An 18541-nucleotide genomic window follows, 5' to 3' on the forward strand; every position below is an offset into this window, starting at 1 on the left:
TTTTATAACGATCATAGCAAAAATACATTTTAGCGACCAGTCAAAGTAGAAAAATGGTTTTTAATTTTTTGTGCGAAAACCGTGCATCTAACGGACAAAGTCCAAGGGATCAAAAATGTTGCAAATAAAACGGGGAATTTGCCAATTCCACTGTTCCCCGGATCATCTAGTACAAACTGTGATGTCGTTAAAATGTTAGACAATCAAACAAGCGACAGTGAAAGTGAGTTCGAAGAAAGTAGTTTTTGTAGAACTACTTTCACAAGGATTTTCTCAAGAGGAGCTTAATGACTTGGTTCGTGATTTGAATTTATCAAAAAAATCGGCCGAAATTCTTTCTTCCAGACTAAAACCAAAAAAAATGTCTTCAACCTGGTGTTAATACCATTACATCCTTTAGGACCAGGAAGACCTTCTTCGTTACTGTATTATATTTTGTAACAATGTTTCAGAACTCTTAATTAATATGGGCCTTCCCGAATATAAGCTTGAATATTGAAGGCTTTTTATAGATAGCTCAAAAAGAAGTCTAAAATGTGTATTGATGATCGCAAACATGGAAGCTGTTTTACGATGGACGAGTCGTTATTTTGAGTAGGGGTATTTTTATTGTCTTTTAAAAGCAAATATTTAGTAACATTTCGATACTCGATTTTTACCAAAACACGTGAAATAGTTGTTGAAACGACTGGGCGTCTAAAATTGTTGAAGATTGGAGAGGAATTTTGGAAATTAGCTCTAAAAAGATAGTAGTAATTCACTAACTTTTCTCGACTATACTTATTTTAGGTATAGATATCATAAACTGCATAAATAATTATTTCAGTAATACTTATTATAGGCAAAACGACGTTAAGTTTCTTTTTGAAGGTAATTTATGTAAATTATCAATTTGGTAAAATTGTTTAAATATTATTATTATTATTATTGAAATACCTAACTAGAAGTACTATGATTAGGGATAACAAAAGGCTACGGAAACAATATGGTAGAAAAGAAAAACGATTTAAATAATAATTACTATAATACAAAAATCACTCACATAAAAATATTCTCTAAAAAATACATTTACTACCAAAATTAACTGTATTTTGCTGCAAAAAGCTATTTAGGCATTTTATTTATTTTTTATTCATCGTTTTCATTCAAAAATCGTCGGTCGTCTTACACAACAAGGCCGACTATTTTGGTTTTTTAATTTGTGGCGTATTTTTTCCTCAAAAAGTAATTTTTGTCTTCTTGTATTCTCCAGGGGGGCGAGCAGCTATGTTGAAAATCACTCTTTGAGAAAAAAATAGATTTGAAAAGACGTAAAAAAACACTTTTTAGACTATTTGCAAAACTTTTTTCAAATTAAAGTAGTTTCATGTATGAAATATCGTGTTGATTTACTACTAGACAATATTGAAAGTAAATTCTTTTCATGAAGTTAAGTTAATATGCCTGCCTGCGCCTAATATAGACCAAACGCAAAATAAATACTTAACGTAGCTCTAATCAAATTATTAAATCAATCTGGAAATCACATTTAAAAAAAAATATTAAAATAATTTATATAATTAATGAAAAGTCCTTGTTACGTCGATGGCTCTCATACACTGACATCCTACACTTATATTGTAATAATTAGTATTTGAAGTATTTCAATTTTATTTTAGGACCAGTGAAAGAAGAGTCTAAATATTTTTAAAAAGAAGCTAACGCTTTGCAACATACAGGGGGCCAAGGGTAACGGAAATACATAATGATGATAACTTGTTTAGAATCCTATAATATTACTCGCATTTTTATATTTATGGCCATAATTTAAACCTATTTACACCCTGCCTAGACATTCAGTTAATGTGTACCTCGTACGTTTAATAAATACACATTTTTACAATAAATATACATTTTTTATTACAATACCTTATGTAAATTAGCCGCAATTAAGGTCTATTGTTGAAAATAAAAATCTAATTTAGTAAAGTATTTTGAAGGCCGTATAAAATTTTTATCTTTATTTTTTTTTTAAATATTGTAATTATGAGAAAGTAGAATGGAAAAAAAATTGGCTTGAGATTCTTAAAAAGTATACTTCTGCAGATCTCTACCTAACCAGACCAGTATCATAGACAAGAAAATGAAAAAGGGCAAATTCAACTATTTCTTAAAAACTTCGATTTCTTTAGCAACAATTTTGGAATATAGAATAGAGTAAATTTTTACTAAACAAATGTTCCTTAAATTCATTTGTACTATGATCTCACCCTTCTCGAAACTTAAATAATCAACAGTTACTTTTAACAAATCACAATCACGCCATGGAATGCTTATTAACACATTTAATTATAAACTCACTACAAAAAAAACATATGCAAACGACGATTTTTCATAGCGTAAAAGTCAATAATATAAAAATTAATTATATATAAATAGGGTGATACATAGACTTTTTGGTAAGCCTTTTTCTACATGAAGGACAGCTCTTAGTAGATTTAATAACCTGCTGGAGACAGGGCTCACAAAACATATGACCACACAAAGTAGACATCGCTTGCCGACCTCCACCTAGTTGTTCAAGGCAAACCGGGCAACAAGGGGCATCTTTTGTAGGTTCCACAGTATTCTTCTGCAATAAATACAAAAAAACAATTAGAAATGTTAGGTGTATTAGAAAGCTGGAAACATAGCAGGACATATTATCCTATTTGGATTCGCTCAGATAAAAGTATGCATTAAAAACATATACACATTCGTGTGACAAATATTAATTCAAATTTAAATTCATTTATTATCATAAAGCTCAAAATAGCCATTGGTTCGACAATTTGAAAAGCAAAATTTACCGGGTGGTCCAAGATAGAAGAAAACACTATACATTTGCTCGTTACGCAAAACTAATTAAATTAAGTATGGAAGTATAATAAGTAAATGCTAATTTTCTGACGTATTGACTTGTTTTTTGTGATTTCTGGTTTAACGGGAAATTACCTTAATTTTATAATTTTAAATGGGATGCCCGATTTAGGTTTACATATCACGATATAAAATTACATTCTAAATAGGTTAAAAATGTTAAATTTTTATTGGGACCGAATTTATTTGTTTCATTTAAAAAGCAAAGAAGTTATTAAGTAGTCTCTTTATCCTGGAACACCCGATATATTCTCCTTACTTATATCAGTTAGTTTTCATTCTTAGAACATTGAAAGGCCTTTCAATGTTCAAGTTTTCATTTAAGGATCGGAGGGTATTGGATCTGTTTTGGAAATGTAAAGAGCTTTTTCCATACTAATAAGTTTTTCCTGCATCTTTTTTTATATATACATACAAATTTTCTTTATATATACATACATATACCGGGTGTCTTAGGAAAGTGGTTAGCCCCTATAACTTTTTTAATTTTTAAGTTAAAAAAATAATTTAGTACATGGGTGTAGCACCCAAATTGGGATTGGCTAACGTATTCAGTTGTTTTCTGTCACTTACAGTTTAACCGGAAATGACATTTTTTTTTTAAATAGGATCCCCCAATTTTCGTGACATATTTTGATAGAATAATTTAAAATTGCTAATTTTACATTGAGTAGTCCTAGAAAAATATAATTTACTGTATTTTGTTTTTCACAGCTTTCCTAGATGCGTCTAAAGTTTGCAAAATCATATTTTTGGCTATAACTCATTTTTTGCAAATGGAACCGGGGTGGCTCATTACCATAATTAAAAAGTGTATTTTTTTACAAATAATTTGATACCAGACAATCAATATTTGGTAATTCTAATAAGTCTGAATTTTTAAAAAAACAGTTTAGCGCCGCATACCTACCTAGTTTTTCCCAATTAAAAAACCCAAAGATTGCTGTGAATTAATAAATATATATTTGTTTACGTTTTAAATAGATTTTGTGGCGACTTTTTAGCATTTAGTAGCATTTGCGTAACATCTATTAAAAATCCAAGATTAACGATAAATTGAAGAGCTTTTGAAGTGTTTTTTGTCGGTATTTATAATACAATAGTAACTTGCCCTGTGATTTGACATATCATTGTTATGAATTATCACGACAACCTGTCAATTTCTGATAAAATTCGAGTTATTTGGAGATTTTTTAATAATAATACTTATTCAGACAATTTTGCCAGCAAGAAATGGGTGGGCATTTTGAGCATTTTCTGTCAAATAATTTACTTGTTTTTTCATCGGGTAAGTCACGTATCACTGCAGTCGATTTCGACGCGACGGCGGCGCTGCGATCAATCCAATATCAAGAGATAAATAATAAAATTTCAATAATGCTGGTTTTTTGAAAGTACCCACTATCGATTGTCTTATACCAAATTATTTATAAAAAAAAACACTTTTTATCTATGGCAATGAGTCACCGTAGTTCCATGTCAAAAAATTGAGTTAGAGCCGAAAATACGATTTTGCAAAAAAAGTGATAGAAAACAACTGAATACGTCAGCCAATCCCAATTTGGTTGCTACACCCACTTACAAAATTTAACTTTTTACCTTAAAAATTTAAAAAGTTATAGGGGCGAACCACTTTTCTAAGACACCTGGTATAGTCAGGTTTCTAGCTGAAAAAAATGTTGAAGAGTATTATTCTTTATCGCGCTGTTTTTTAAAAAATGAGATTCTGATTTTTTTTCTTTAATCTCATACTGGGCCGTCGTACAAAACTTAAAAGAAATGTTTTTGACTCATTTTTATGCCATACGTTAAGGGTATATTGTAACGCTGCACCGTCGGACAAAATAATCAATTTTTCAACTAACTTTTTCCTTTTGTTGGATATAGGTAAAAAAAAGCTAAAGACGATCAATTATACAGGGTCGTCCAGTTTCGAAAGCGGAAACTTAAATGGCAAATACAAAACCTGAAATAAATACCAGTTTGTAATTTAAATTATATTCGAAAAATTATTCGTTGCAAAGAAAGCGGGTGTCGAGTTTTAATTAAAATATTTAAATCTGATTATATAGCGATTAAAGTTGTCTATATTAATAACTTAATATAGACAACTTTAATCGCAATGTTAATAATAATTATTTTGAAAATAAATGACCTAACATTTAAAAAATTGTCATAATAAAATGCAAAAATACTTACATTATTAATCTCATTTGTTTCATCATTTCCTACTCCAACATTTGAAAAAAAGGTCTAATTGCCTAATGAATTTAATTTTTTAGCAAGTTATGTATTAAATGAAAAAAAAATCATAGTCATTTTTCGTTGTGAACTAATCGAGGACTCCAGACATTTTTATTTAAAATAAATCGGTGACGTACAATTTTTTTTCAATAAAATTGTGCTTAGATTTTTCCATACGCATGCCACTGGTAATAGTAAAATAATAATTTTTGCATAAAAAGATCTCTTTATTATCTAACCAAATGTGCCAAGCTTCAATTAAATATCTCAAGTAGTTTTGAAAATATAATCAAATGTAGATAATTCAATTAAACTTTGACACCCTGTATCTTTATAACAAAGCATTTTTCGAATAGTTTATATTACAAACTGGTAGTTTATTTAAAACATTATCCGCCATTTAAGTTTCTGCTTTCGAAACTGGGCAACCCTGTATGTTCTGTTGAACCTTCGACCTGTATGAGATCATCCTCATGACTCTAAAAGAGACACTAAAAGAACATTTTTTGAATTAAATTGCAATCATTGAACAAATTTTAGATAAATGGTTCGAAGAATCGGTTATTAAGGTGTAAATCACACTCAACACAATTTCTAAACCTTCCCAATTTAAAAACCAAAAATATTCCAATAGATAACATGAGGAACATTTTATCAAAATGAAAAACTGCATACACTTACAATTATCGTAGATTGTCTTCGTCAATAATAATAATAACTGTAATACCAAAATCAATACTAATAGGGATTTAAAGATTTTTTCGTGGTCTACAGTTTTTAATTTTTTTATTATAACCATCTATCTTGGGAGATGAATTTGGATTATAGCTGAGTAGTGACATAATCGTCTTTCAAGCAGCTAATCTTCTTATCAATTCTTTATCGACGAAAAAAGCAAAACATTGATAAACTTTGTTGTTATAAACTTTTCGGATAAACGACATATGCTGTGTTCTCGATACTAGATATCGATCGGACCACATGTCCTGGACCTTTAATAATTGGAAAAATGAATGTTTTCAGCGATGAGTGTAACTTCAATCTGTTTGGGAGTGACTGTGCACTGAAAGTTCGACGTTCCAAGAATAAAAGTCTAAAAAAATACACATTGCGTACCTTAAAGCATGGAGGTTGCGGTGTCCTCATATGAAGGTGTTTTTCAGGCTTTGGGATAGATCCGCGACATACGAGATAGATACGAGGGAAAATGGATAGATTTATATTTACGGACATTTTGGAAAATGTGATCCTTATACAGATAATCAAGACCAACGAACTTATTAATTTACAAAATATTCATACAAACTAGAAAAGGTAATCTAATTAAAAGGTAAATAAGAAAAAAAATATTGCAATGACTATGGCCAATGCTGTATATTTGATGCTAGCATTTCCTCATATCTGTATTTTGTTTTTTTAATTTATAATACTAATGATTTAGATTGGAATTTTCTCAGTGTATAGGTGTGTGAAAAAAATCCTATTTCAAGACACGGCACTGCCCTATTTCAAAGATCATTTTGACACCAAGCTCCAAGTTCACTAATGGAACATTCTGGACGTTTAAGGTAAGGTCAACTTGCAGTTTTAAGATTATTTAAATTACATATTTATACCCTTCCATAGTTTTATATAATTATACCCGTCCATAGGTTTAAATTGTAGCTTAGTAGAACTTCTTTTCTATGAGAGAGTTTTGTAATTAAGATTTATTTAGTATAACTTGCAGAATTCCTTTCAGCTTAAATTAAAAATATATCAAAATTAAATTTTTGAATTCCAACTGAATTTTTATTTATTTTAAATATTTTTTTCTTAAATTAAAATATAAAAAAAAGTAAAAAAAAATCGAATAAAAATATTAATTTTGTTTATGGTTGAATGATTTAAATATGGTGTTTACATTTTTGTTTGATGATTTTTAAATGTGGATTTATTAGAGTTATTGAAAATTCATTTTAATATTTTTTTTAGAGCATTTAGAAAAAATCCACATATAAAAAGTAATTCTTCCTATTCGGTTGTTAAAAAAAAATGAAAAGACCTCAAAAATACAGCCAAAAATAGGTTACAACTAGGCAAACAAAAGTAGAAATAAACCAACATGACATTTAGAGTACATTTAAGTATCAAAGACTTGGTGGGAATCCTGACCGGGCACAACAGTCTAAACAGGCATCTACACCTACTTAGTATAAGAGAAAGCCCACTCTGTTGACTGGCACAACGTGCAAGCCTTTATTAAAAGGACGTTCCGACTCAGTGGAGACCGCGCAATGGGAGTGGAGACGTAGGGGTGGGTGATTCTGGGGTGGGCGAAAAGGGACTATTTAGGCCTACTTGCCGAGCTCTAGCTTTACCCCACCCTTACTACTACTACTACTACTAGAGTACATTTATTTTTTCTTTTGAGGTTTTAAAAATTAAATAAGAGGGAAGAATAAATGAGCTAATATATAGAAGTGCATGTCCACAATATAATAAAAAATACCTTAGTTATATTAGCGCGTAACTTTTGAGATTTTTTAAAAATATTTGGAAATTACCGGTAACCATTTATTATCTTTTGTCATGTTGTCAAACGGCTTTTGTATTTACATTCGGCAATTGTGATTTTCTGTGTTTTTTTCTTTTGTTTTAGGTTAAAAGGGGATTAAGGTCTTACTTGAGTGTTTTTGTGAACTGTTTCGATGGTAAGAACTTGTGCCCCATGATGGAAAAGAGGTGACTCAAGTCGATGTTTTCACAATTAAATAGATACTGATACTTTCATAATATCATATCAAGTAGAATAGGAAATACTAGAAATAAACCTCAATAAAAATTTGAATGAGAAGTGTGGGTGAAATACAAGAATCTTTATATTTTTTGAGAACACTTATCTATTGATAAGCTATAGAAAATGAAAAAACTCAAGTTTTGTTATTGGTTTTATTAACAGAACTGATTTTATGTTTTTTGTTGTCTTGGTAGAAAAATTATATATTTATAGGTACCTATTTATTATGTACTTTTAATAAAGACATAAGGTTTGTTTGAAGCAGTCGGCAGTATTTAAAATAAGTGATGTAAAATTGACTTTTCTTTAATATATATACACGTTCGGCGGTTGATAAATTTCGAATATGATTTTTGCGTAATGTGCAAGAAGGAGACGGAGTAGAGCGAGAACAAACTTGGTTCCACCCAGGGCGGCTATCGCGTCGTCGTTGCGCTTATCAGTCCGGTTGCAATTCCTCGCATACCTATGTACGTGTTAGCCGATCATGTTTACAATTTATTTCAACCTTTGGTAGATACGAAGACGAATACAGTAATAAAATAAAAATGGTTTTCACTGTTGATCAAAATATTAATATCATTAAATGGTATTGTCACGCGGATAATGCAAAAGAAGTTGTCGGCCGTTTTATATTTGCATATCCTGATCAGCAAGTCCTTACTGCTAAAACAATTTATAATATCTGGCATAAGTTTGAGCAGTCGGGATGTGTAAATCGGTGTGCAAAATGTTCTAGTGGCGATCAGGAACCTCGTCGAACACCTGACGCTAGGATTGAAAAGGAGGAGTGTGTGCTTTTGTGGAAGTAAATGAACCTTGTTCTAGCTCCCAAATTTCTGAAGAACTTGATATTCCAAGTCGTACAGTGCGTGATATTTTGAAAAGAAATAAGTACAAAGCCTATAAAATTAAAAACACTCAAGAAATTTTTCCAGAAGATCAAATAAAACGCTTGGAGTTTTGTGAAACCTTAAGAGAAAAAATTGATCAAAATGACGACTTCACAAGTAATATTTTATTTACAGACGAGTCATCTTTTTCTCTTCTAGGTCGACATAATTCTTCAGTCGTGAGATATTGGTCTCGGGAAAATCCACATTTGAGTGTACCATTACGAACTCAATACCCGCAAAAGGTAAATGTTTGGGCTGGTATTTTAGCCAAATCACACTGTAGGGCCTTTTTTTATTGATGGTACCTGAAACTCTGAGAGATATTTACTTTTATTGCAACAAGATATTATACCCGCTGTACTACGCTTGGATGTTAATTTTGAGGAAATTTGGTTTCAACAAGACGGATGTCCCGCTCACAACGCTAGACAAGTGCAGGACTATTTAACAAACACTTTTCCTGAACGGCTTGTTTCCACAAGAGGTACCATACCATCGCCTCCGCGATCTCCAGATCTGACGCCTTGCGACTACTTCTTATAGGGCTATTTGACGGAAATTCTTTACCAACACCGACATGAAAGAGCCGTTAATTTGGACGAATTGCGACTTAGAATTATTAATATTTCTAGGTCCATTACACCTGAAATGTTAGCCAATGTACGTAGAGAATTTTACGACAGTTTGGGATACTGTGAAGCCCAACAAGGAGGTGTATTTGAACACCTTAAATAATCCATTTAATCAGAATTATTATTTTGTTTAAGAGTTATTTTTCATTTTATTTTAGAATATTGTATTTAGTTTTCACCAAAGGTTTTTAAGATTTGAGCATATTAAAATTTTTTATCTTTCGTGTGCGCGTAAAATTCCAATACTTGATTCGACGCTAACTCTCCAAGCGCTTGCTAAAAATCACTGCGAGCAAGCCGAAATTAAATTCACATTGCGAGCGGTACGGAGAATCGGCGTCGCTATCGGTGGGAGGTTACCGATGCAGTCGTTCTATCTCTACTCTCTATCTATTAGGTCTAATACATTAAAACTTAATCCGTAAGATTCAACCGTAGCCGATCGAGAGTTCTAGCCGTGACACTGGTTTCGTGGCGTCAAAATTGAAGCCGAGATTTGGTGGCGCACGCCGTACAGTGGAACGACTAAGTGGAGATACCGCGGGACCTAATATTTTACATTTTACAAGATAATATATTTTTTTTATTATTACGTATTTTCAGGTATATGATAAATGTTTTAAATATTTTTTATTATTTATTTTATTGGAAAAATATACATAAACGGTGTTTCAAATTCGTCTACCGCCAAAATACGAAAATGGATAATTTACCCCAAAGTTGCACATTATTTACTTGTAAAAGAATATGCCATATGAAAAAATATATATATTATATTTTATGTGGTTTTGAAGATTATCGAAAAAAAAACAAATTTTCAAAAACTTATTCTTGACACTTTTGTGGGTTATCTTGGTTGCTATGGGAAAGTTTTTGCATTGTTGTATTACTTTTTCGTAAAAATGTTAATGCCGAAAACAAAATTAGGTAGGTACCTACGCCAAATTTTTGTTGCTTATTTAAAAAATCGAAAATTTGAATGATTCCGAAGATAATCAAAAAAAACCAAAAAAAAAAAATTAAAATCCATTTTAATTTTTTCTGAGCTTACACAGGAATGCAGCAAGAGGTAGGCATTATTCTAAATAAAATTAAGATTGTAAAATGTAAGTTAAAAATAAAATTGTTAATTTACCCACCTAATTTAAATACCGAATTTTTATTCTTTTTAAAACTCAAAGCGAGTATCAAAATAGTTTGGTAGTTTAAAATTTTTAATGCGTAATCTTACTATAAACTACAATAATAACTGCAGTAAAATATTATTTCGAATCAACGCAAAATATGTGCCCCAGCGCGGAATTTTTGCCATCGCGATGCGGTCGCCGCCTTGCATGATTTCGGCTTCTGTTGTGAGGTATCGATGGAAGCGGGCATAAGTGTCCAGGCTAGAACTATCGATCGGCTACGATTCAACTCGCCAAACGTATATATGATTATTTTATATAATTTACATAAAAATGCTTTTTATAAGGTACCTAATATTGCTTATATTTAAAGTATGTCTTTATTAGTAAATTTTTTGAAATCACTGGTGAATATTCTTTCTGCGTTGCGATGCGATGTTGGTACCCTTTTCTCTTATAAACGTTTAATTCATTAGACTTTGAATATTGACTTCTTTGTAGAGTATCTATTCATATTTTATTTTAAAAAATGCTTGATATTTTATTGAAGCGTTGCGCACAAAATAGGTGACACATTTTTATGAAATTATAAAGTGATTTTTTGCCATTTCTACACAAGCTTTTTACTTATTTATTTATTTATACTAACTCTAGCCTTTCAATGTTCTAACTTCTACGGAGAAAAGGGATATAAATATCAAAAATATTAAGTAAGCTGTTTAAAAGTTATATTTATGTCTAACTACTTTAATAGTTCTAATTTTGGTTAATTCTATCATATACATATGGTTAGTGTTCTGTCAGGCTTAGTACTGTACATTTATTCTAGTTGTGACAACCCTGAATATCTCTACGCCAAGGGCGACTCGCTATTGGTTAGCGGTAGGTGGCCTGATCGGGCTCAGCGGAGTAGATCTTTGACCGTCCTCGGTGTTAATAAATAGTATAAACCAACAACTATCTAGCTTTATTAAAAAAACCCAACAGAACAGAATTAAACAAAAGGTAGTATGTAATGAGCTCATGCTTTTTTAAAAATAATCATGTAATTGTAAATTAATCAGTGGCTAGATATACCTAGGTAAATTAAAAACAAAGGTAATAAATAATGTTTATTTACGAATTTACAAAATTATTTCTCATGATATAACTTCCTAATTAAATGTAAATCAACAAGTTACCCAGAAGCATAAGTAACTTATGCTTGTAATAGAAGTTAATAAAACTACTACTAAATTTACATCTTATTATTAATTTACTTATACACTTGTTTTACACTTACTTAAATTACACTACACTTGTTTATAGTACGTATACTCAAGTATTTTGCTACAATTTAGGCTTTTAACTATAAAAATCATCAAGCCGACAAAAATAAATAGAAACACACACTTCTAATAATATTTAAAGTAGATTTTGTTGCATCATATATGGTAATTATAATATCGGAAAATAACTTTGAGCTACATAATTTACTGTATAATCTGGACTTGCTGAGTCAAAATCTGGGTTTGGCCCTGTCAATAACATCTTTAAAGTTCACACATATTCCTGCAAAGGGTGGTACGGGGTGAGCAAGCCTGGCACCACTTGTTGGCTCCCTCGGCGGGGCCTCAAAGCTGTTCGCAGTATTCGGCTCCGTAATGTAGAGCCTAATACCTGGAATCCAATACTTGGAAATACTTGGAATCCAAAGCAAATTTTAAATTTTTTACAGCTGATCAAAGTTGTACATATTTTTTCAACAGTCCAAAGAAACCCCAATTTGCCTCGAAATACTCTAAAATTCCCAGTCTACAGCCGAAAAATTATTTTTTTCAAGCATATCTCTTTGGAGTGCTGGTATTGCCATAGTTAGGGTTCTTCGGATAGTTAAGTAAATATAACGGTTCTGCTGTTGATAGTAACGTCTTCTACCGCTTCTCGGTCTATCATGAAGAGAATTATTCTGGAGATAACAGTTCCAAGTGCGAGACACATCACTTTGCTAAACCCAAACTCTATTAGCCAAGAAAGTTTGAGAATGGCCTTCTTTAAGTAAAGCCACTATTCTTGCATAGTCAATCTCAGTTATGACTTATCGAGGCATCTACTTACTTGAACTCGTGAAATGTAACTAACTTGACCTTAAAAATCGAACCGAAAATGGTACAAAAAAAATTGTTAACATTTTTATCGAGGAACACGAAATGCAACGAATACGAAAGATATTAATTAAAGAAAAATTAGAGCAAGAATTATAATTTCTCCGTATAAAAACAAGGTGATGCAAAACTTTAAAATGAAATTTAAATGTTTTTTATAATATATGAAAACATTTTGATTTACTATTTTTTATGACAAAAGAAAGAAATAAAATCATTGCTAACAATCTATCAAAAAATCTAATAAAATTAATCTTTTGTTATTTGCAGAAATATTTTACAGCTATAAAATTTAAATTATCCATTTTAAGGAAACTCCCCTACTTAAAGACTTTTTCGATTAAAAAAAATCTCTCGAAATGTGTGCTTAAGAGCGTTTTCAATCCCGGTATTTTTCTTCAAATTGGTCAATTACATACGCTGAAATAACTTTTTGAAAGTAAAATGTTAAAAAATATTAAAAATATCGTATATTTTTAAAACCAGAAATACTACTTAGAAAAGTAGATATCGCTTGAAAATGCATTTTGAATCATTTCGTGTGGGCAGTTTGATAAATTCTGACTCAAGATCCAAGGATCTTCCAAATGTAATATAACTAAAACACTTCCGGTGGCTCTCCTAGGTAAAAAAAAACCCTGTTTTGAATTACGACAAAAGTGTTTAATTAATTATTTACCAAAACAGAGAATGTATTATATATAGGTCAAGAATCCCAGGACTTAATTTTTATAATTATATTTATTACTGACGGATACATTATTTAACGTTATTGTAATTCACGAATAGAAAAGCGTTAGTATTAAACAAATTGAATGCTAGAAACTATAATCATTTACCTCTGTTTCCTTTGCCTTCAGATCAAATATGTCCTTTAGATTTTTTGCTTCAGTTTCGACATTTGCCAAGATTTCTGCCGTTTTCTTTTTAAGATCTGTTAGACTAAAATCCCCGAAATTTAATAATACTCTAATAAATATCATTTAGAACCAGTTTCACAAACAATGGGTAACTACGGATAATCGGGATAAGGCTTAGCTAATATAATGTTACTATGTACTATATTATTATTACTGCGGTCAATTTAAAGAATATTATTCTATATACATTAGTCTATACCTTTAAATTATTTCCTATTGATTTCATTATACATTTATTTAAAGTTATCAATTATTGCAACTCTGAAAGAGACAACTTTTTGGACAATTTATTCACACTTTGTAGCTAAAAAGTTAAAGTTAATTTGTGCTATCTTCAGGACTATCATAAAAATACAAATATTTTTAAGGCCACTGACAATTATTTAAAAGGCGCCCTAGATACTCACTGCCACTGTTTGGCGTTAGTTAATTTGAATTTTTGGTTAAAGTTGATTTAAATATATTAAATAAACATAAGTTTATTAGCTTGGTATATACAAACTGATGGAGAGCTGTGTGAAACATAAAATAGATAATCAAATTAAAAAATCAATATTTTTGCTTTTTTTACAGAAATATATATATAAAATAATACTCATGCTTGTTACATGTAAAGCAGCAATATTTAGAATTAGTACTTTCGTGCCGAAAAAAAAAAACCTAAATCTCTTGGTCTATTAGAATAATATATTTTGTTGTCAACGTTAATTTAATTTTGTGACAGCCGCGTCAACAAAATCGTTCTTTCAAAATGCCTGCATTATCTCTTCAACAAAAAAGCGATAATATACACTAGTCTGATAGATGGAGTTCCTATAAGAAGAATCGCGGAAGAATTGGGCATTAGTAAAAATACCGTTTCCTTAGATAATGCAAAATTGTAGAATACAGAGCTATTGTAAGAAATTCAGGATCTGGTCGACCAAAAATTTCAAACGACATTCAAGATAGAGAGTTAGTTGGCTTTCTAAGAAACAATCCGTTTGAAACAGCAATAAAAGCGAAAGAAGCCACGCATTTTCCTGGTTCAGCTAATACAGCTCGTAGTAGGATAAGAAATTCGGAAATTAAAAGTTGCTGTGCAACAAATAAAATATTTTTGAAGCAATCAAACAGAGAAGATTAGAATTTGCCCATCAATATGCACACAAAAACAACATATACGTAATATTTTCGGATGAAAAAACCTTTCAATCGTGCAATAATGGCAAAATCCGCGTTTACAGGCCTTCTAATACCAGATGTGATGAAAGATATACACATAAGACTAATCAAAGTGGATGTTTTAGTATAAACGTTTGGGCCTGGATTAGTTTTAGAGGACCAGGCGTTTGTCAAATAGTGCAGGGAAGGCTTAATGACTTAGGATATTGCAATATCCTGAACAATGTTATAATGCCATCGGTTGGTGTAGTCTATGGGCAAGATTTTATCTTCCAACATGATAATGCTCCTACACATACAGCCCGTATAGTTCAAAACTATCTAGACAAAAGACGAACTCCAGTTTTACCGTCGCCCTCGAAAAGCCCTGATATCAACCCACTTTGATTGGAAATTGATTTGGAAACGTTTGAGGTAAAATGGCAAAATATATGTATAAAGATAACTTTAGGCCTAGAAATCAGAATACGCTGATGAAACTTAATTTTAAGTATGCCACGATCTTTGCAAGCTGTAATTGATAACAACGGTGCGCTTACTAAGTACTAATAATTTTTTATTCCATATTATCAAAAAAGATATTAGTTAGTTTTGGTTTATTTATAAAAGTTGCCCAAATAAAAATAAATATCGAAAAATAAAAATGTATTGTATCAATATTATTATTTAAATATGTAATTATTAAGACTCCAAAAATTCATAATGCGTAAATATGCATTATGCATACCATACCCAAGGAATGCGATTTACTATAATAGACTAGGAGACAATTCCCTACCTAAATTTTAATGTCCCAGTTTTTTTTCGGCACGATGGTACCTAATGTTAATATAACATGTTTTAAAAAACAAATTTAATGGGTACATAATAATATACAAATATCAAAAGGGTATCAAAACAAAAGCTATTATAGGTTATATTTTTTCAAAACCATAAGTACGTAAATTCAATATTTAAATGGGACACTTAATTATCATAAATTTAATTCAACCCAACCTAACCCCTAGGAGAGGTTGCAAGTATAATAAAATCTTAAATTAACAATAATAATAATAAATGTCTTTATTTTTGTAAACATATATGTTTGACAAAAAAAGGCGAAGTTTAGCTACTCTACTTAACCATTAAATTGAAAGGGTAATCGAGTGATACCTTATTCTGAAAGTCTGTCAACACCCGATAAAACTGCAAACTTTAAATTTGAGGTTAGCCAGTCTCTATTTAACCTTTAAGTGTATTTTTATGGAATGGATATTTTCCAACACAAATGCCAACACACACAACACCTTATTTTATAAAAAAAAATTAATAAGATTAAAATTGTTATGTAGTCCATCTATGTATTTATGTTAAAAATAAAATGGAAAACTAAGCAATTGAATTAATCATGCACATAAATGTACCGCATTTAAAATATATATTGTATTTAGTTTACGACGACAAATCCCTATGAAACATTTTACAATAATTTTTATTAGAAACAAAATATATATAACAAATAATATTGCTAAAAAAGCCCATTATTATTTTAAAATAAAAGTACAGAATTCGTTAAAGGTAAAATATTTTTTAGTAAAAGCAACTAGATACTGATAATATTCATTAGGCAACCTTTGATGTTTATTATGACTATCAATAAATAAAATATTTGAAACAATTTGTTGTTTGCTTAGTTAATTTCCTCTGTTAATCTAATTCTTTCTATAATTTCTTGCATCGTTTATACGCCGAAATACCAGGTGAAAACAAAAAATCTTAATCACTTAGTTATTATAAGATGTTAAAATTATAATTTTTTATGCTCGTATTTATATTGGATCAAAAACGTACTTTTATTCTGTTTATTTACTTGATCGGCCAGTATTTTTGCAATCGCATCCTCTTGATTTCACATGTTACCGGAAGTCTTATAGCATTATTGTGTTTAATATTGAAATATAATTTTTCTCTATATGCGGAGTTGTCGTTCGACCAAAACAACAATATATTTAAGTTGAATGGGACTAATGGAAATAAAACAGAAATATAATTGGTATTTATATCGACATTTCGAATAAAATATTATTGCCTCCTCCTTATTGTTTGTTTGTTACACTAATTTTTTTTTTATAAAAAGTTATCAGAGATAAAAGTAATCAAAAGAATTTTACAAATAAAATAAAAACAGACAATACAATATGTATATATTTAAGAATTCTCCTTCTTTATATGTACAATAATTTTAAGTAACTAAAATATAAACAATCTTAAAACATACCGTGAAAGAGTGACCAAAGAACTAGGTTAGGTTTGTTGTGAGTGGGGCACCTTGTGTCCTTCCACTGCGACCCTAGGTCTATTGTGGCTCACTCTTAGGTGCTTATACTCCCCCAATCAAGTCTGCTTTCTTTAAGAGTTTGACAATCTGACTGGAAGAAGCATTCTTAATGTCTTCGGTCTTAGGTAAGGTATTTCCGAAGATGACCTGCCTGATTCTCTCTAGTGTAGACGGAGTTCGCAGGTTTAGGACCAAGAAATCAAAAACTTCCTTCGTTGAAAAGGTGCCGACGTTTCCACGTTTATTTACGACTTTTTCAAGGCTGTTTACTGAGAAGAAGCTACTTTGTCGACTGCAGTCATTTGCAAAAAAGCTTCTTCATAGTAAACAGCCTTAAAAAAGACATAAATAAACGTCGAAACCTTTTCAAAAAAAGAAGTTTTTGATTTCTTGATCCTAAACCTGCGAACTCCACCTACGCTACTTACTAAGGAAGCTATTTTTAGTGAATATTCTCTCTAGTGTTGGGCATCTGCATAGGATGTGCAGTCTCGTCTTCTTTCATGCATAGTCTGCATTCGGCAATTCCCGCCAAACCAATCCTATTCATGTCGTGACGCAGTCTGCAGTTGCCGGTATACATTCCCATTAGGGATTTTAGGTACTTCCTGTTAAGTTCACCAGAGGACTAACGACTGATATAAAAATAGTCTTTAAATATGAAGACAGAATAAATTGCAAGAGCGTTTATGTGGGACAAATACACAGATACTCAAAAACAAGAACCTCAGAGCACTCGAGCATACAGTTTGATAGCATGAAATGGAAGATCCACAGACAGATCATGCAATAAAATGCGGACACCAATTTTGAAAAAATGCTAGTGTTCGCAGAAAGGCTTCGGTATAATAATAAAAAAAAAATATACATTAACAAAAAATTGATTGAAAAAAACATTAAAATGATACATCTAATCATACAACATAAAATGATAATTACATCTTAAAAGATATTATCAATCTTAGATTATCATCAACAATCAGAGATTTTGCTAACTGCTAAAAACAGTGTAAATAAGGAAAACTAGTTAATGATTTAATGTTCCGTTTTAAAATTATTCACATTTTAATTATTTCAAACTAACTTATATGATACTATAACTAACAAAATAGTTTCTCTTGTTCGTTATAAATAACTATTTATTTAATATGTAAAATTCCTTTGAGTGTTTTTATTCTATATGATAAACCTCTCATAAAAAATATTATCCGATGATATAAAAACACAATTTCTGGGTTTATTTTTCTTGGTTCGACCCAACTTATATTTATATACATGAAAATTATACATTTTTGGGTCACACGCGCACTTTTTGAAGCACACGTTATTTAACTATTTTGCTTCAAAAGATGCACTGATAACTATATAATTTAAAGTAGTAATTAAAAATGTTCAATGCAATGTTTATATTAATAATTAT

General features: G+C 30.5%; 1 protein-coding gene across 3 annotated transcripts in view; it reads right to left on the minus strand.

Moving 5' to 3' along the window:
* Nucleotides 1-1005: 1005 nt before the first annotated feature.
* The window catches only part of LOC126742674 (uncharacterized), a 71652-nt gene continuing 54116 nt past the window's right edge, over nucleotides 1006-18541 (minus strand). For all 3 annotated transcript variants that reach the window (XM_050449419.1, XM_050449421.1, XM_050449422.1), the window contains exons 7-8: nucleotides 13560-13662; nucleotides 1006-2611 (exon numbers count right to left, since the gene is read on the minus strand). In XM_050449419.1, coding sequence (XP_050305376.1) covers nucleotides 2405-2611; nucleotides 13560-13662 — 310 coding nt within the window. In that variant the 3' untranslated portion in view covers nucleotides 1006-2404. The remainder of the gene's footprint in view (nucleotides 2612-13559; nucleotides 13663-18541) is intronic.

The sequence above is a fragment of the Anthonomus grandis genome, chromosome 12 (genome assembly GCF_022605725.1).
Source record: "Anthonomus grandis grandis chromosome 12, icAntGran1.3, whole genome shotgun sequence".
NCBI lineage: Eukaryota > Metazoa > Arthropoda > Insecta > Coleoptera > Curculionidae > Anthonomus > Anthonomus grandis.